Source organism: Fulmarus glacialis, unplaced genomic scaffold (assembly GCF_000690835.1).
Source record: "Fulmarus glacialis isolate BGI_N327 unplaced genomic scaffold, ASM69083v1 scaffold50740, whole genome shotgun sequence".
Taxonomy (NCBI): domain Eukaryota; kingdom Metazoa; phylum Chordata; class Aves; order Procellariiformes; family Procellariidae; genus Fulmarus; species Fulmarus glacialis.
This window is the reverse complement of record NW_009186808.1, coordinates 1-20,586: the sequence shown is the minus strand read 5'-3', so window position 1 is coordinate 20,586 and position 20,586 is coordinate 1. Positions and strand designations below refer to the sequence as shown.

General features: G+C 38.3%; 1 protein-coding gene across 1 annotated transcript in view; it reads left to right on the top strand.

Annotated features, from left to right (window-relative positions):
• FRMPD2 (FERM and PDZ domain containing 2) overlaps positions 1–19,977 on the top strand; it is a gene marked incomplete at both ends in the record, with an annotated part of 28,227 nt that extends 8,250 nt beyond the window's left edge. The window contains 17 exons of the mRNA XM_009572599.1: positions 226–324; positions 1,458–1,565; positions 1,688–1,804; positions 2,274–2,509; positions 3,089–3,193; positions 4,532–4,625; positions 5,129–5,214; positions 5,426–5,573; positions 6,641–6,855; positions 8,145–8,243; positions 9,434–9,798; positions 13,006–13,300; positions 14,170–14,328; positions 14,990–15,164; positions 16,287–16,497; positions 17,488–17,525; positions 19,913–19,977. Of these exons, the coding sequence (XP_009570894.1) occupies positions 226–324; positions 1,458–1,565; positions 1,688–1,804; positions 2,274–2,509; positions 3,089–3,193; positions 4,532–4,625; positions 5,129–5,214; positions 5,426–5,573; positions 6,641–6,855; positions 8,145–8,243; positions 9,434–9,798; positions 13,006–13,300; positions 14,170–14,328; positions 14,990–15,164; positions 16,287–16,497; positions 17,488–17,525; positions 19,913–19,977 (2,615 nt within the window). The remainder of the gene's footprint in view (positions 1–225; positions 325–1,457; positions 1,566–1,687; positions 1,805–2,273; positions 2,510–3,088; positions 3,194–4,531; positions 4,626–5,128; positions 5,215–5,425; positions 5,574–6,640; positions 6,856–8,144; positions 8,244–9,433; positions 9,799–13,005; positions 13,301–14,169; positions 14,329–14,989; positions 15,165–16,286; positions 16,498–17,487; positions 17,526–19,912) is intronic.
• Positions 19,978–20,586: the final 609 nt, after the last annotated feature.

The window sequence follows — 20,586 nt, the reverse complement described above, 5'->3', positions numbered from 1 at the left end:
GAAGAGCTTACACAGCTACTGTACATATACTTTTCTAAAGAATGCAAATTTCCAAACACTTCTTTGAGCTTTCTTCCTGCATTATACTGATTCAGAAGTAATGGTAATGTTGAAAACAAGGTCAAAATATATTTTTAATTTTTGAAGCCCCAGTTTTGCATGCTATATGAATCTATTGTCTCCCTGCATTAATCTGCATTTATTCTAGCTGTTTTGTTTCTGCAGCACCTGGATCACCAGCCACCCAAAAGGAAGTTTTGCTAAGTGGTCTAGAAAGAGAAATCATTTGTGTCAGCCTAAAACGTGACCCTAAGAATGGATTTGGTAAGTAAGGAACATGAATGTTATGTTTGTTACTGGGACTGTCAGATCCTGGTGCTAACACTGATACTTGCCTACTCAAGCTGAGCAAGACTGTAACCTTCTTCACCTCATTTATTCTTCTTATAGAATAAGACTACCAATCTTTGTGAAGGACTTAGAATTTCTGAGACTGAAAATGACTAAGCGCATAAATTAAGACCACAGTTTTTTCAGAGGATTAACTAAGGCCACGGAGGTCAAGGGGACCAAGTGCTAAGAGTAGAATGAAAGGAACAAGGGTCTAGTTTTGTATCTGAAACACATGTGCAGTGATTTTATTTATCTTAGACCTTACACAGGGGGAGATGATGTTCTGAAAACTTTTCAGGTATTGCCTGTGGGGGTGCAAAATGGGTACACAAGCTTAACATGAATGTTTCCTAACTTTTGGATTCTTATTTGGATAACATTTTTGTTATATAATACACTATCGCATTGTATCCTGTTCTTGTGGATGAGTTCAGAGGACCATCAGATTTCACAGCTGACCATTAATACAATTAAACATCAAATTTCTAAACGGTGCAGGTCTCTGTAGAATATCCTGATTCCAAACCCAACTATTCTACCAGTGAGAAGAACATATTCTGCAATAGGCAGAACATTCTGAGCTAGGATAGTGAAATTGAACTACTTGACAATAGATTTAATTTTCTTAGATATCTGTTACATATCCATTAGAAGTTTACACGGCCCACCTCAGGGGCCCTAGATTACATGATGTAGAACAACGTTCAAATTTATCTAATGAGCTTTTAAACTATTTTCGTCCTACAGGTGTTAAATACTAAGGTCCACATAGTTTATGACTCTTGTAAGAAAGTAGTTGGAACCTTTAAAAGTCCCAAGCCAGGAAAGCATTCTTATTGAGAAACTATATTTAAATAGACACTGAAGTCAACAGCACACTAATTATAACGTGAGTTTAAAGCTCTCCCAAATCAAGACCTTGATGCCGTGTAAATCAGAGCTCCCCATTCTCCATACCACATATAAACTTTACGCCACTGGAGTAAGAGCTTTTGTGCTCCCAAGTTTCATCTTTTCTAATAGTGCCAGTGTCTCTGCATTCTCATGCTATCTCATTTTTGCAGGTTTTGTAATTATTGGAGGAGAAAATATAGGAAAATTGGACCTCGGTATCTTTATCGCTTCAATTATCCCTGGGGGACCTGCAGACAGAGCTGGAAATATCAAACCAGGTCACTGTCCTTAGTTTTTAATTAGAATTAAAATACTCTCATGGTTTAAAGTTAGCTACTCTGGATTTATTTCCTTATTTACATGTCTTGGTTTTATCGTTTTTTGTTTGGTTTTTTTTAAGGAGGACGACTCATCTCTGTGAATAATATTAGTCTTGAGGGCGTTTCGTTTAATACTGCAGTTAAAATCATACAGAATTCTCCTGACGAAGTGGAGCTCATCATCTCTCAACCCAAAGGTATGAAGGCAAATGCCTTTGCTGGCTATGGAATGCTAATAGTTAACTCAGGACACTGGTATTTATTAGGCACTGGGATGTAGTAGTATTTTCTTGCTACTCAGAGCCAGTTATAATAACCATAGGCTAGCAGTGAAAATAGTCAACTTCTAGTAGGTGTCATGTGATCTCTGTTCTATAGTCAGTGTGAAAAAATTATGGGCTGCACTGCTGAATACCAAGGGAATTTTGGCATTTCTTTCTCTGATAGAGTCATAGTCCTTTGCAGTGATGAAGCAAATACATTTCTCCACACTTATAATAGCAGCACTCCATTTTACAATGACTGACTCATTTTATAGATCTGATTTCACAACCAGTTGATGTAGGAGGTTACTTTGTCCTCCTGTGCTGAGGTATAATAACATTTGTCTTCAAATTTACTTACTGTTTGCATTCAGCAATGTTTTATTTTGGTACGGCTTTACAGACATGTATGAAGAAGGATTAAATGAAGAAAAGAATCTATCAAGAGGAAACAGCACTAGTGGATCTGAGATCTCTTGTGTAGACAGTGGGAGAAAAAAGATTCAGGATTGTCATACAGCTCTCCCCAAAGAACAGAACATAAATATAGATGAACTTGAGAAGGCTCTTTCCTGGAGTTTAGCACCAAAATTGGGCCCTAGGATTCCAGTTCCTTCAAATGACAGCCTGGATGTGGAGGTAACTGAGATTTTGATGCTGTTCAGTAATACTACGCCCAGCATGTGTCTTAAGAACATGCTAGCTATATTGAGAATTGAAAGTAACCGAGAAATTAAAAAAAAGAGGAAAGGAGAAAGAAAACCTTTGAAGATGTTGCTTGTTAAATTACATTGGAAATGTAAAAACTATAGACATGTCTAGAATATGTAAAAAAATGGGGAAACCATCCACAAAATGTTATTAAAAATTCTCCTCCCTTTTCCAGTGGAGGTACAAAATTTTGATTATTTTCTTGCAATCTCTTAAGTTTTCAACCAGACACAGAACAGCAACATTTTGTGTCTAAGTTCCTACTATTAGACAGCCTCCCTATCTATACTCAGCTTATGGACACTTAGACAGATTGGATTTTGAGTAAGATTAGTGTAAGCTTGAAATAATGTCAGGGATATAAATGGTACCACTCCAGGCTTACAGTGACAGTGGATCAAACCCTTTATATCTTCTGGAAACTCTCTCTTCCTTTTTTTCTTCCTTTTCCCCCCCCTTTTTTATTGAGATGTTGTAGTCTCATTAGTGTTTATATTTTTGAGACAGGAAGCTGATTCTTTGCACTTACCATCTCCATCTGAAACCAACTCAAAGGAAATCTATACCGTGGAGCTTGTAAAAGAAGACGGGACTTTCGGAATCAGTGTGACTGCAAGTGTTACTGTTAATCTTTCAGTGTGTCTGTCAAACTGTTACATTACCAAGAAACACATAGGGAAGTGCATTTATGTGGAACAAAGATAGAAAATAGGCTGATAATAAGAACCGTTAGCATGGCACGTTTCAAACCTAAGTGTCCGTTTGATTGACAGGGAAAGCATAAAGTACTGGCTCTGCTCATTCCCCAGTTCTTGCCTGCAGAATCTGTGAAAGAAGTGTGCTGGCATAAAGCCCTTTTCATCCTTAGTCAAGTTGAGAACAAGACCTACAACTGAAAGTGGAGTTTGGTCAGGGAGGGATATAGCCAGAGCCTCTAGAAAATGCAGTGATGCAAAGAATTCCCCAAGTCATGACTGGTTTTGCTGCTCCCCTGGAGCTCCTGGAACTCAAAGGCTGTGTCTGTACAAGCAGATTACACAGGACCATGGCATGGGCTTAGCAGTGGCCCACAGGCATTGTTTAGTTGTTGACAGCCCCCAGTGTGGCTTTGACCTGTGCCTCAAAACAAGCAGTATAACAGAAGCCATCCCATGCTGCGGGGCTGAAAGTTTAGCTGTATGGACTCAAGATAAACCATGCTTCTTACTCTGAAGGCCAGAGGAAGGGCCCCAGCCAATTTTATTTCCTAATATAAGGAAATGCAGTTCTCTGTATATTTAGAGGACCAGAGAAGGCAGCAATGAAAACTACCTGCCACATTTGAACAATAATTCCTTGTCCTGGCTATCAGAGTTGAATTTACCCCTCCAGGCTGAGATGTCTTTACAGTCCTTACTGAAATGGAATGGGAAGCAAGAGCCATTTCATTGCCCGCAGAAGAAATCGAGAGCTGCTTTTTCATCTGAATTTGGCCAGGGGATGTAGATGGACAGAACATGATTCTTAGGTTCATCTGGAATTCCTCCGAGCTATAGACTCTCAAGTGGCTGTACAAGTTCAGGTCCATGCTTTATATATTGTCCGAAAGGTTAATAATTGCTGAATGGATATTGCATATTTTGCAAGCTGGGCTGAAGACTGACTGAAAGATGCAACCCTATCTTTATGTTAGCACAGGGAAAAATGTATGAACATTTAGTAAATGTTTTTATATAGCCACGTAGAAATGCATTGCATTTTCCTGAGAAAATAAAACAAGATTACTGCCTAGGGAAGTATATTACAACTAGATGGGACTTTGGAGTAACATCCTCTTTCCTTTTTTCCTATTTTAAAAAAAAGTAATTCCTGAAGCAGTTGCTTTGCAATGCATGTGTAAGTTGCTTTGATTTTTATCACGGGAAGAACATGTGAAGACTCCACTCTAATCTGTGGACATCTGTTTTGCAGGGTGGAATTAACACTACTGTGCGTCATGGTGGGATATATGTGAAGTCAATTATTCCCAGGGGACCTGCAGATAAGGACGGACAAATAAAGATAGGTAACATGTCTGGCAATAAAACTCTGGACTGCAGAACTCTATGTTAGTGTAGAATGCTTGCCACAGGGACAATGAAACACATTTTGGATTGGAGGTCATACAACTGTGAAATGTAATATGCAGTCCACCACTCCTCAGCCTGTCCCTGTACCACATATAGATAACCCACTGAAAAACCAGGAGCCTCATACCAACATTGTACAGTTACTCTCTGTGGCTGCACATCAGGCTAGTGACTCTGACATCTACTTTCAGTGCTGCTGTGATAACCAGATACTATCACTGCATTTACTTACAGAATACCCTGGTATGTTTTAAGTACTAGTTATAGAATGCTGTACAACAAGTAGTATTGCTTTCATACAAAGTAACATAATTTGACACATGGAAGCATGAAGATCTATTTCAACATGGGTAGCCTCAAGGTTTTACAGCCATTGAGCTCGAACATCAAAGCAACTTGACCCTTTTTTTGCTTGTTTGTTTATTTTCTTTTGCCTCAGGTGATCGTCTGCTGGAAGTAGATGGCATCAGCCTCTGCGGCATCACCCACAAACAGGCTGTGGAACACCTTAAGAAATCTGGCCAGGTTTGTACAACAGCAGAGCTCAATAAGATACCCAGTAGAATAAACTGCACTTAATATGAAGCACAGTAGCAAAGCTGGGCCAAAAGAAACTTCCTACCCCACCCCATACAACCCCATTCTCCTAAAAAAAAAAAAAAAAAAATAAAAAAATTAAAAAGACTTAGGGCTTACTGTGTACTGTGTAACTGGAACCTGTTCATCATTGTTTTAGATTGCCAAGCTGGTTCTAGAAAGGGGAAACTACCAATTGGCAGAGCCATGCCTGACTGCTAATGACAGAAAGGAGGACCAATGTGCAGTTGTTTCTGTGGCAACATCCTTCACAGATGGTACCAAGGACTACTGCTTTTTGACAGATGGTGAGCGATAAAAAAAGGAACTCAGGGTGACTTCTTGCAATGTGCAAGAAAGGAATGAATGAAAATAATTCTATGAAATTTCTGTGGGTTGGAAGGAAAACTGCGTACTGAATAAAAATATAATGTGCAACATTAATGGCATTATCAAAATTCAATTACAAACAAAATATTTCTGATGTACTTAGAGTTACAGTTGCTAGCCGAATTTATCCTAGGCATAAATACCTTATGTCTCAGCCTTCACGAGATGGGGCTGGCAGGGGACATCCCTGTCTGTACTCTATTGCACTCTCAGGCAGGAAGCAGCTGTGTTGATGTTGCCAGTCTGTTACCCAAAGAGAGCACCGCCAGCACAACAGCTGATGCTGCGTCAGTGATGAAGCTAGGGTGAACTGCTGCCCCAGGGCCAGGACTGGAGACTGCCATAACTTCACTTCTTAAAAGCAGAAGATTCAGAGATCACTTTTACTGAATTTAGCCAATAAATCTTTTATTGGCTATACCTTTTACTGTAAGGCTGTCTCACAAACACTAAGTCTGAACCATACTTTCCCATGGGGCAGTTCCTCCTCTACATTGTCCCTAGGAGAATGGGGTTCAGCTGCAAGTATGGTATTTGGGAAAGGGCTGGTCTCTTGTTCTTGTCTTGAAAGAGCAGTAGCTCTGATTCTAGCTTATGCTGGTTAGTGCAGGACCCAAACTAACATCAGACAGCTACAGAATAGTAAGATCTACCCAACATTTACAGAAGAATGTCAGAAAAGGATAGCATTTGAACCTTTTTATGTTGGTACAAAAGGCTTCTTCCTTTATGGGCTTGCACCAGATGGCATAAAGTCTGTGAACACACAGTGGAATAGAATCCAGTTCTCCCCATTCAGCCTGTGCGATTTCAAGGGTTCACATAAGTTAAAGGAACACCAAACCCTTCTTTTGCCATTAGTATCAGTAGATCTACCTCTGCAGCACACAGGGAAAAGGTCTGCTGAGGGTGTAATTTACATCAGCTCCTTAGAGGGTACGTATGCCACAGCTCCCACTCTTTTTCCAATCCCTGCTTGGAACAGATAATACATTTGAAGTCAAATTGACAAAGAATTCTGGAGGCCTCGGCTTTAGTGTTCTGCAAATGGAAGGAGATTCTTGCAAACACCTTGGAGGAGCTATTGTCAGAATCAAAAGACTGTTTCCAGGGCAGCCAGCTGAAGAGAATGGCGAAATTGAAGTCGGAGACATCATTTTAGCTGTGAATGGGAAGCCTATTCAAGGACTCTTGTATCAGGTACCAGGCATTACTATCATGATGGGTAACATATTAATAAAGACAATGGGATGAAACTGCATTTAAACATAATTATCACCAGAGGGGGTAAGAATTTGCATATAATGAATCTGATTTCTATGTTGGATTCTTCTCTACAATTCTTATGGAGAATTTCCTTCCTAACAGAATTTTTACAGAGAATTTCTTCTGCTATTTAATTTATAACTTTCTACTCCTGATGCACAAAGTCTATTGTTAGATGCACACCAGTTGTTAATTAGTTGGAATCTTTGTTGCTGTTATGCATAATTGGAATATTTTTTCCCTGTGGTCATTTGTGCTTTGTAATGTCATGCTAAATATCATGCCCCAGATTCAAATTTCTACCAGGTGAGGTAAATCCAATGTAACTTTTTTACCTGGAATGAGAAATTCTATACTCACATGAAGAAATTAAATGGTAAAAAAGGACTACATGTGGATTTATTTTTTTTATCATAATCTTTTCACCTTATGAAAATCCCTGAGTTTTGTATATGAATAGGCATTGAATAGCTAAGATTGGTAACAACCAGAAATGATGAAATCATGCAATTTTGCCACTGACAGGTTATTCGTATCATTAAATAGCTAGGGCAGAAGACAAGGTGCTGTAAGTCCTAGACACCTGGGGGGGTGCTGTAATTGTACTCCATTTGATTTTTCTGACCTGGAGTCTGCCCTTTTCTAGCACGGTCTTGCTCTCTGATGTACCGCCTTTTTACTCAGTTTGTGCAAAGGGGGAGACAGGGTGTTTTGGCCTACCGCATTTATTTTTTTTTCCTCTAGATTTAGTATTTCAACTCCCACTATACTTGAAAGCTGAATGCCACTGAATAGATGTTATGTCAAGGAAGGGCTTTGAGAAAGTCTACCTTTGGTTATGTCAATATGGCAGTCTGTGGAGCTATGCTGATATAATTGACTGAAGATGTGTCCCTGCCACACGCAGTCTGAATGCATTTGTATGAAAATCCTGTTTTCTTCAAGAAAAGAAAAAGAATTAATTCAAACCTATGTGTCTGTTGGTGGAACAAGAGTTTGTAAACAGAACTGACTTGACTTTAGATACACATTCACACAAAAACTATGGTCCACTTACATGACAATCAAACAGTAGTGATTTTTGGCCCCCAGACACTGCTGAGAGGCAGAAATACTAGGAATTTGGCATTCACAATAAAAATTGTCTCCATCCCAGTTGGTAAAATGGCATGTACTATAGACTGTGTTCCATAAGAAATCTAATATTCCTTCTTCCTGCTTAGGATGTCCTGCACTTGTTGCGAGGAGCTCCTCCAGAAGTCACACTACTACTTTGCAGACCACCAAAAGGTGTTCTTCCAGAAATAGAGCAGAGTGCCCTGGTAAGGCAAAGCTTTTGTCAGTAAACTTGCTTTTGTAAACCTGGAAAAACACTACTATATTTTCTATCCAGTCTTGAACAAGGCAACCTTCCCTTTTCTTCAAGGCTCTCTATTCCATTTCTTTCCCTTCCTTTCCCTCAACATCTAGAGTTCAACTGATTCTTCCTTAGCAATCAAAATAATAGAAATCTGACAGTTATGAAACATGTTTGTCCCAGTCCAACAACTTTTAAATTGCAGTACTGTCATCAGAGCGAAATAGCACATACCCAAGTAGATCTTCTAGTGGCGCTTCTGAAAATCCTCTACTAGATCCTCAGACAGAAACTGCAGATATTCTCAACTGCAGCTATTATAACTCATGGGCTTGAGGTAGCTATATTACTCTCAAAAGCAAGAGGAAAATAAAGAACTTTTCATATCCAGGCTACCTCTTAATAAACTTAAATAAATGAAATAATGGTTTCAACTGGTTATTCAGCTTCTTGTCGCTAGTTAGCAAAATCTGCAGGGGCCTGGGGGGGATGGATGGAAATCAAACAGTAGAGACTGCAGAGACTAAAACAGTGCCATTAGGTGTGATAGCATTATTATTCTTGCTTCCTGAACACAACTCATGGACACATACACAAGTACTCTTATAGTGAACATGCATTTGCATTACTCATGCTCCATGCAGAATGGCCTACTCATGGTTCCTGTCCCACGAGGATTTATAAGCGCTGCCCCTGGGCAGACAGAAATGACTGTCAGGACCATCTCCAGATAACAAACTGGTTCCTGTTGCTCTCCTACAATGTGCCCTTAGCTGATTTCTATGGTCAGTTGCACAGGAGTCAAATCTGAAGACACGTCTACACAATGAAGAGAATATAGACACAAAGTTGAAGCATGACATGAAAAGGAAAAAAAAGGGGCCACCTCTAGCAAAGAATTAATTGGGAAAAGTGAACTTGTGTAGTAGTTCCCTAACTGGAACTCCTGAAGAATGTGGAAGATAAGCATAAAGACAAAATAATTATTTAGTGAGAGAGTACCTCCCTCTATTTTTTCCCTCCCTTCCAGCTACCATTTGATATTTTCACTTCCAAATGCTTATTGATATTGTCTCTTCAGATTATTTTGTTCTTAAAAGAAAGAAGATGGGAGATAAAAAAGGAGTTACACTAACCTTTCTGTTATTTTGATAGACTCCAGCACCATCTCCAATTAAGGAGTTTGTGGCAGAAATGCCAGGCAGTACAGAGGTAGGAAATAGTATGGATCAGTCTACCAGTGATGGAGGTAGCACCTCTCCAGACCTCGAAGATTGCCTGGATTCTCCAGTGGCCGCAGATTTCAGTGAGCCTCCAGAAGAGGAGAGCTCAACTTACGAAGAGCAGGAAGATGAGTTTCAAGAGAAGCCCACACAGAAACTTATGACTCCCAGGGAAAGTTTCTATAAGCATTTTCGAAAGTTTCATCAAGAAGCTGCCAGATCTGAAGTCTTTCACTCCTTAGAGGAAGAAGTGAAGCAGAACTGCTACTCACCATGTGAATTTGAACGGGCCAAAAGGTAAGGAATACTGAAATCTGCTCTGCAGCCTTTCCTTTGGCTCTTACAATTTTGAAAGTGAATTACTTAGCTCTGTACTCAAACCTATCTGCTTCTAATCTCTGCTGATTATTGAAGATTTTGTTTTACCATCTTATTCTGACTATCCTAATCTGCTGTCTCTGTTTACTCTCATCTTATTAGAATTTTGCATAAATCTGCACTGCAAGACAGTTGTATGAGTGCTGTACTACTGTAATCATACACGCTGTTCAGCTGAAGCTGGGTGCAGTTTGAAATCAGTGGAAAGACTCTTACTGACTTAAATAGGAACCAAAGACTTTCTTATTTATTTTACGATCTTTTAATTTCCATTTTCTCAGAGTTGTCTTAAATAGGCACCAAAAATTTCTTTCTCATTGTATTATCTTTTAATTTCAAATTTTTTCAGAGATAATAAAAAAAATTCAGAAGACAAACTGTGATCAAGGAGCAAAAAAAAAAGTTATTTTCCGGTCTTCAGAAGCCAATAGAAACCCTGAGCCAGAGGAGTTATACAATAAAATACAGTGCAAACGGACTCAGCCTCCTTTTACATTCTTTTGGGTATATCAGACACTGGCACACAGAAGATGATCCATTCCATTTTCATAATCTTTCCCAATGCAAAAGAATAATTATCAGAACAAAAAGGATTGGTGGAAAGACAACTTCAGTAATTTTATCTAGAAACTAATTTCTATTTTTCCACACAGTCACTTGAAATCCTTTTGTTACTCTTGACATTCATCAAGCACAGAACCAGACAGTCAGAGATTCCAGCCTCCGGGGAGTCACAGCACTAGCTGACTGCAAGTCAAGAGGAACCACAATGGCGAGTCATACTTTTAGCTCCTCTCTCTTGAGAGGAGAAGCTTCACTCACATTCATGAGTGATGCTCCTGCTTATATATATGCTTCTCTACTGCTGAGAATAAAACCAGCAGAAATACATCTGTAGCAAACATATTTGCCAAGGGATACAGTTTCAACAAAACTAAGTTTCTTGTGGGAAAATATCAATTCCAATAAAAGTTTTGGATTCTTCCCAAGAAGGAAGTTCTGAAATAAATGTTTTTATTTGGTACATTCTTAGTATCATTTAGTTTCAGCTTTTGCATGTTCAAAAGGCAGCCAGACCAGTTTAAGACAGCATGCATTTTAAACAATATTTTAAATGTAATCTCAGTTTAAAGGATACTTCCACTTAAAAACATACAAAAAACTCCAGAAGGACATAGTAATTAATGAAGGAATTCCTTTTGATTAATGAAGAAATTTCTTTTCTTAAGATTGCTCAAAACTTTTCATGCAAATGTAGAAATCTTCTGATATGAACTTTAAAAGTTCCATTTTCACATGGAAAATTCCTTTCACTCTTCTTGTTATTGACACCAATAAGAGTCTTTGAAAAAGCTGCTTTGAAAAACTTTAACCCATAGTTTTCCCCTGTGAAGTCCAGGTGTAGGGGTCACAAGACTCCAAAAGAAAGTTGAGAATGTGTATGGACCTGCAGGACCAAGACTCATGTTATTTCCCATGGTGATGTAGAGACGGGCTAGAAGCTGTGCTGTGATTAAGCCACTGCTGGCTCATTGCCTTGAGCTTGTGTAGCTCTGCCAAACGCCTTTGATACCCTTTGAAGGTCAGTCAGCACTCCACTAGCACGTGACAGCTTCTATGACACCCACATTGACTAACATCCATTAAACTTACTCTTTTCTTTCCTGTCTCCAAAAGAAAGGAGCAGACTGCATTTGCTGTTACCCTTAAACATTTCTTTTAATTATCCAAGTCTTCTTCCACAGTATTGTAAGTATCTGTTGTCCAGCTATTAAAGCACAAACTGTCAGCTTCATTCTCAGAGTTGCTGGGCTACTGGAGACGGCCAACTTCTCATTTTCTCCCTGCACAGATATAAACTAACAGACTGGATTGCTTCCCTCACTGAGGGCATACAGCATGAACCTAAAAGTTTTTCTTATTTTCATCAGTATTTCAAAAATACCATCGAAGACTATTAGTCATATCCAGCCAAAATGCCTGTTTTGCTACTTTGCTTTATATTTTCCTTCTGACCATAGACAACTTTTGAAACAAGAGCTTAACACTGGGGATCTTCTGTGATTTCATACAAGACACACAATTTGTGTTCCTCATAGTTGTGTATGTTTGCTTGGGAGATGGCAGACACAGTTCAGTTCTATCAGAGAGCAAGAGATCCTAGGCGACTGTTATATATGAAATGACATGGCATCTTCGCTATGTGAAGCATTAATAAAAGCTATGTCATTTTAAGTGTTTTTAAGATGAATGAGGTTTAGCAATATTTCAATAAAGACTGATATGAAGAAAACACACTTTAAAAAAAAATGTGTTTCAAGCATTTCTATTAGCTTTAATTGTAAATTTAATGGAAGACTGCTATAGTAGTCTATTAGACTACTATTAATGACAACAGCCAAAACAATATTAAACACAACACATATGATTACAGTCTGGGCTTGAACATTAAAAGTGCTGAATACACTGGAATAAAATTAATAATTTTAATTCCAGTAATTGAACAAATCCATTGATTTCTGTAGGACAACTTTTATGCTTCAACGCAAGCATAAGAATAAAAGCAGGCTTACAAAGAGAAGTCAGGACTTGTATTTTTTTAATGGAGAGACAGGAATCATTTTATATTTTATGTTTCTGGTCTGTGTTCTAGTTACCAAGAAAAGACCTGTAGGAGCCAGGAATGTGGCTGGCATTCCTTTTTCAAGAAAAATGCAAATATGAAAATTGTAGTAGTATTGTAATGTGCATATCACTTACCAGATAAGTTAATTAAGTTGTTTATGGCAGATGAAATAATTAGTGGTCTAGGAATTGTCCAATTATTCTTTCCAAGAAGCAACCAAAGTTTTTTAATGCCTTAAAAAAAAAAGTGCAAGATTTTGCAAAGGCTGTTTTCAAATTCTGAAAGCTTTTTGATCTTTTAACTAGCTTTGCAAAATATTGATTACTTATTTATTTTTATAGTAACACTGGAAGACCCAGAGAGCAATTTAATACCATAACCAGTACTTCAGTTAAAATTAAAATTAAAATAGGGTCGTGTATAAGCAGTAGACTTTTCAGTGGCCATCTAATAAAGCATATGGAGGAAAACCCCAGCACTGCAATCTTTTTATTTTCCAGCCACATATTTAGTAAGAGTGATGATGACCTATCGAACACAAAATGTATGCCTGAAACTCTCTCTCTAACCCCTATTGATGAAGAGTATCTCACTATCAGCTCAACGTCTGTGACCTCACTTTCACGGGGAGGAAGCTCCGAGACACTCTCCACAACCACGGCGACCCCACAACCACGTGTTTGTGGTCCTTTCTCATCATCCCTGCCTGCTAGAGAGACACGTGACAGTGACAACGAATGGGAAGACTTGGAGGAACTAGATGAAGAGAAGGAAGAAAAGGAAGATTGCACTAGGGTATGTGACAGGCACCAGATTATTAACAGGTAGAATATGCCAAGGTAAAAGAAACAATTTTAAGAATGCAACATTCTTAAACATTAATTTTAACTCATTATGTATGCTATTTCAGCATGGCTTTTTTTACTTTCCTGAACATCCACAATCTTGAAGCAAAGCAGACCTTCCTCTATGCCCAGCTCTTGCCATCTTACCATTTTTTAAACTTTCCAGCATTGTGCAGTATTATTCCCAGTGTACAAAGGCCTAAAAGCCCTCTAGTAGCCTCTAAAATTAATTGGAGTCAGCTACTTGGCTTTTTTCTGTCATGTTTTAAACCCATGTGGAAAATCACTTTGTTACAGTGATACTACTGTGATGTCCTGATAAGAAAGTATGCTTGTGCTAATTACCATTTAAAATATAGGGCTCAGTCCTGCCAAATGCTGAACATTGCTGACACTAATGAGTTCCGAATTCCTACTAATTCGAGAGCACCGAGGACAAAATTCAGGTCCAGCCATTCCCTTCAGTGGGACAGCAATAGCAATAACAACAATAATCTCTGCACCCTACTATTGCAATGCTGCTTAGCTCAGAGGACTCCAAGCCTTTCTTTACACATTCCAAATGCCAAAATTCTAGTCCCCGATGGCATTCTCTGCCTTATTAGGCCCTATCAATCAATCACCATGAAGCTCCACTAAGTAAAAAAAAGTAAAATTAATTCTGGAATAAGGCAGTGATGGATCAGAGAAACCCTTATGTATGCTCTTATTTATACCATCTGAGGATCTGATTCCTATCTGCATATAAAACATAATGGAAGATGTTAATGAAGCAACAGCAAAGCCTACATCAAACATATCTTGTGCTTATTTTAATAGGAAATGGAGATCTTTGTGACTTTGACAAAGTCAGAGAACAACAGTTACGGATTCTCTGTAGTTCTTAACAAAATGGACAACTGCCTGTATGTTGATGAAATCTTGAATGAGCCTGCCCTGTCTGATGGAAGACTAAGAAGGGGAGACAGAATCATTATGGTACAGTAACCCTTTGAGTTTATACAGAGGAGAGAATATTTGCAGATCAATGTCATTTAGCTTCGGTATTCTTCCTTCCGTAGGGTCCAGTTTATCACATATTTAAGCATGCAAGTGCAAATAGGTCCTATAATAAATGCAATTCTGCTGACTTCAGTAGGACAAATTTCAGACTGAATAGATTGTATGACCAGGCAAATAACATGAATCATCTAGCAGCAATGCAAGACAACCAAGACATTAAATGCCTTCCCAATTAAATGACACAAACTGAATTAATGTAATAAGATACATGACATACAAAGGATGCAGGAGTTATGTCCTTTGTAATGTATGAATAAAGCTTGTTTTCAACCTGGTTGATCTACAATTTCTTGCATTAGGCTGTCTTCCTTGTTATTTTGCTACAAGACCTTGAGTTTCAAGAAAAAAGAGCTATTTTTATGAAAACTCTGCATTCAGAAAAATAGAAGTTCAAAAAAGAAATCTTACTGCAATTTTAAGTGTTGCATTCACTGACATTAAATACCACAGCAAAGCAGTAACATAAAAGTGAAAACTAATTTAAGTTCATATGCAAAATTTAGAGTGGAGGGACAAGTACATGAGATCTATGACATCAATGAGATCTATGACATCATTTTACCGGTTTGTTATTTAGGTGAATGGAATTGATGTCACATCTTTACCATGCAATGAAGCCCTGACTTTACTGCAGAGCTCTCCTCCTGATCTGCACCTTGTGGTTGGTCGTGCTGGCAGTGATCCACATCCCTCTATTAGGCCAGATGAGATTCCCGAAATTACTCTCACAAAAGGTGCCAATGGACAGCTAGGTGTGTAGTAAATATCGTGCATACTATTTCGGACAGGGATTACAGCAATCTTAAGATAATCATAAGCAACTGTGGTCTTGGATCAATATGACCCTTAGTGACCTTGACACCTTTATGCTCTCCTCCATCACTCATGACAAAGAAGGAAGAGTTTTGTTTTGGGCAAGGCCTTAAAGGGAAGACTAATATCTCTTTATTAGACCAATGAAGATAGTTGAAAAACTATGTTTGTATTATTACCCTATCAGCTGAAGTTTCTGGCAGATGTCCAGTCTCATATTTTTATGTTACTGAGACACAGAAGTTGTTGGTAGTTAGATAATAACGCCTACTACCTGCTAAGATACATAAAGATCCATGTGCAGGGAAAGGAAAAAAAAAAAGAAAAAAAAAAGCAAAGTTTAAGAAGGATGAGCCACTGGTTAGGGCAATAGTTTGCTCTTCAAAAAACCTCCACTCAAATCCTCGATTCATCACAGACACAAGGCTTTATCTACATTGTGCAATACAAGTGATAAAAGAAATCCCCACAGCGTGAATATCTTGGTATTTCTGCAGAATGTGGTGAGTACTGCACACAGATAAACCTGTAGACCCAGGAAACAGTATAGCTATATTTGCTCAGGTACAGCATCCTGTCTCCAGTTCAGAAACTAGCTTGTTCGGAGATTGCTTGAATATTGTTGCATGATTCTGTTTTGCACTGTATAGGTATCTCCTTAGTTGCCATATGCCTCCGTTCGCTATGTCACTCTTAAGTCACTCTTAAGATTGCAAGACACTTAAGCACTCTGGTAATGAAGGAGTTACTGCTATGCAGCTAAGTGTCTTATTCAAATGACTGTTCAACATCAGGTGAAATAAAGCACTGTGGAATAGCTGAAGCATAGAGATGGACAATACAATTTAAGTTTTTTCCACACTTTTTTAATATCTGATTGCATTTCACTCTCCCAGTCCAGCTCTTACACCCCATCTCACTGGGGCAAGGCTGTTTATAATGTTGGTGATTTGTTCAGCCTATCTTTCAATGACCCACACCTATTCTATTAGGCTGTATGTCACTGACAGTGAAATTCAAAACATGCTGCCACAAAAGATGCTTTCTCTGCATTATTCTAGGCTTGAAGCTGACAGGAGGAGCTGGAAGCAAGTTACAAGGTATTTATGTGCTAGAGATAGTGCCTGGCTCTCCTGCCAGTGTGGAAGGCAGTTTGCAGCCACGAGATCAGATTGTTTACATCTGTGGACTGTGGACTGAGGGCATTAGCCTGGATGATGCAGTGAGAGTGTGTGAAGCTGCCACCCAGAATGTCCAAATCAAAGCCACAAGGTAAATCTGAGCACACTCAATCTCAATCCTAATGTTAAAGCAGGTTTCTAAATTTCACATCAACAAGACAAACAATAAAAACAAGACAAACAACAAGAAAAATACTTTATCTCAAAGGTCTGAATGTTGCAACCTGATACATAACATCCATAAGATATCTTAACTCCTTGTAATTACAACTAACACAGTGAATACAAGTAGACTTGTACGACACAAATGAGGACTCTTCATCATCCAAACACAAATGTGAATCCTTTAACTGTGAGGCTGGCCACCATTTTCAGATATCCTGTTCTCCAGTGAAAATCTTTATATTTCCACCACTAGTGCCAACCTTCTCCACACTTTCTCAGATTCACAACTACAGGCAAGAAACTAGCTCAGATGGGAAACTCTGAGTTACTTCCAACAGCCAGATGTTTCAGAAAGGTGTTAAAAATGCAGCATTTAATCTGCAGTAAGCTAAGAATTTCCCTCATCAATTCTTGGCTGCACTTTAGACTTATTGTGTTCTACAGTCTGATAGAGCATCAGCAGAGGTCCTGGACTGATATAGAAATAGCTTCCAGAGATCTCAGAGGAACAGTCAAATAGTAACCCAAAAGTATGTGAATGGCTAAGTTACATAACCAGAGTTAGCAATAGTGCATCTGTCCCAGCTGTCTTAATGTAGTTCAAACTTTTATCAATGTTCTATGAACTTGCACTGGGCTAGCAGATGAAGAAACTGCAGCCTCATTATACTAACAAGCAGTTAGTAGGCAACACACCCCGATCATAAGAATTTACAAACTAAGCAGACACTGTTGTTAAATACAATCAAATACTTTATATACTGATATAAATGCTCTTGAGGAAAGCACCATTAACAAAATCATAGAAGTACAACTACAATTTAGACAACTGACTTTCTAAAAATATTTTTTTGTATGTGCTTTACAAAGCATGCAGCTCTTAATGGCTCACGTATTTCACTTTTTCTGCCCCCAGAAATGGCAATCCAGTGGTTCCTATAGAGCAGGAAAATAGTAAGTAAGGCTAATATTTTTGGTTTTTAGTTCAAAACTTCTGATTTTGGAAATAAGCATACGGTACTGATTCATTGCATTAAAAAAACCTTCTTTTTTGTTGTTGTAACTTGGCATTCAGTATTTCTGTTACAGCCATTCTAAGGGTTTGAAGAAAATCTGGTAGCTCTTTAAAGATAGACATAAAATGTATAGTTCTGTGTAAAAAAAAAAATTATTTATTGCATTTTGCATAGACAGTTTCTATTTTTTTTAATTTGTTGTTATTAAATGGGAATTTTACATGGTCGTATTTCATATTTTGATTGAAACTATTCTTTAAGGGGTTTTCCAGCACTTTTTGAGCCACTATTTAATATGAGCCACTACTTCATCATCTAGACCAACTTTTTAAACTGTTTTCATAAATCTAGAAAATGAGAAAAAGGCAGCACCAATATCCCTATATCCCTATATAAGGCCATTCCTATCAGGGGATGGTATTTAATACTATAACTGAGACAAAGCTTCAGTAATCATCTGCACTACAAAGAATTGCTCTAGCAGTAGAAGGAGTCTCAGCAAGCAGAGGTTGCATCTGCACCATCAGGTGGAAGGATAGGTATCACCTCTACGTCGCTGCATAGAAAGTGCGTTAGCTATGCAAGTAATACTTTCCAGTGTACATTTGTCTGGAGTGTTAAGTCACGCGTAACCCACAGTTTCATTTACCTAACTGGATATCTGAATTTTTTTTAATCACACAAAGATGACCTGAAAAAATAACCCTGGACCTACATGTGCCTACACTCATCTGAATACTGGCATATGGCTACCTGAAGAAATTATTCCAAGTCAAGCTAGTTACAGATTTCCTACTCTACAACAACTCGCCATGTGTTTGTTTTCATAAACGGAAGCAGCTTATTTCACTTACTGAAGAACAAGCTTCTTTGAATTTACTACAAGACACAGATAAAGTTATGTGTACTCTCAGTTACTGTGGTGCAACTAAAGCATATCTTGGTAGGACCTTGCTTACATATCCTTGCTCCATGAGCTTTGCAGATTCCAAGATTTCTCAAGACACCTTCAAAATATATTACCAGATCTGATCCACCTCTGATACAGATTCATGAACTCTACACTGGTACAGTTACCCGCCTCTCTTATAAAACAAGATCCTTCCCTTTTATAAGGCACTTAAAAAAATCCATAGTAATTTGGTATTTGGTGTTCCGTTTGATATCGTCTCTGATAGATTTATAGATAAATCTATAATAATTTGCTATTAAGGAAGGAAGCCTTCATTTTATAGACTCTCTTAGCTACAAAAATGCATACTAAAATTGCAAATGCAACAGGGAGCCTTTTTTTTTTTAAAAAAAAACAACAGAACACTCATCATTTTCTAGAATTAATACATTAAGAGTACTTTGTGGAAGACAACTAAGATCACCAAGATATGATAAAGCAAAATCCCAAAACTGGGGGTGGGTGGATAGAGGTGGAAGTGTCAAGAAATGCACACTGTCTTCTTACATATCCACCTCTGCAGACACTAACACACCCTGCTGCTTCCTCTGCCTGATCATTGCCACGTGTCTAGAATGACTCAGTCTGATCTCTGATTGTTGTTAGAATTTTAAAAATAGCAATGACTGAGATGCAATATCTCTGCAATTCACGACAGAATTGTTTATATCACTGTGCAAACTGGCAAACTTAATCATGCAGTAGTAAGTGTCTCAAATTGCCTCATATAGTATCAATATTCAATATTGATGCTTTGTTTAATAATCTAAGCACAGAGTTTACAGTCCCTTGTGTATACGAAGGTTAGCAGGAGGCCTGTCAGAACAAACCTACATGTATGCTTTTAGGGCCACCTGCTGAGACAGAGAAAGCCAATATTTCTCTCTCAAATGAAAACCTGAATTCCCGAGAACAGCATCTGCTGCATCAACATCGTAGGGAACTTTGTATTTTTCAATTAAGGTTTGTAAAACTTTGTTCCCTCTCTTTGAAAGGCAGAAAGTCTGTAGGTAGTACTGGCAGCACCTGGGAAAGATTAATTCTTCATTAACAGAACTGCCTCCCTCAGAGTTTCAAAGAACATTTATACATTACCTGTTGTCCATCTGGTGTTTCTGACCCTGTTACATACAGCTTTTAAGCTTGTTTTGAAACCTGCTTACTGAGAGGTGAAAAGTCTACAGGGATAATGTGCAGAAGGCTCAGTTCACAGTTCAGGAGTTCAAGCCCACATAAGTCCACAGGAATTTTTTTGTATTTTACATGTCAAATATAAAATGTTTTATTATGTCTCTGAATATGATTTTGAATGCTATATTATAGAACATTGTACCAGTATGACTGTGTAAAAATTGTTGCTGCTTTTTTCACAGAGAAACATTTAGAGGAAACAAACTGTGGTGCTCAGCAGAACACTCCCGATTCTCCAGAATGTAAGGTAAGTGACAATTTTATCAAGTGTGAGACAGTCCATCAAGTGAAGTGAGCTATATGGAGTGAGATTTTTTCAACAGTGGTATTTAATGTATTTGCTTCCTCTCCAGTTTCTTTGAAAGTGTGAATATAATGCATTTGAAGAGTGTCCTGTGAAGTGTTGAATTGCTTCAGCATTCATGGACTAGAATGCGCTGAGCACTTCCTGGAGTCAGACTCTTCTATTGCTGTTTTTCAATGTATAGTATCACTATTTTACCAGCTTGGTAATATAAGCACGACTGATATGATGTAGCCCTTCCATTAAGGGCTGCATAGTACTCTTAAGTCATAGGGGCTTCATAGTACTCTTAACAGCTTACAAGGTTAATCCTTAGCTTAGAAAGAAAGGAAAAAGATACAGAATGTCACAGCATCGGATTCTGGGGAAAACAAGCGTAATTGTAATTGTGAAGCATTTTCCACAACAACCTTTGAAACCTGAGATTAATATGTTTCATTCTGAAATTCTCAGATGTGGCATTTGAAAAGAGGGTAAAATTATTCCAAACCTTTGGAGTATTATGCAGCACTGACATAAACCATAACGCCCACCTACAAGAAGGGCCGGAAG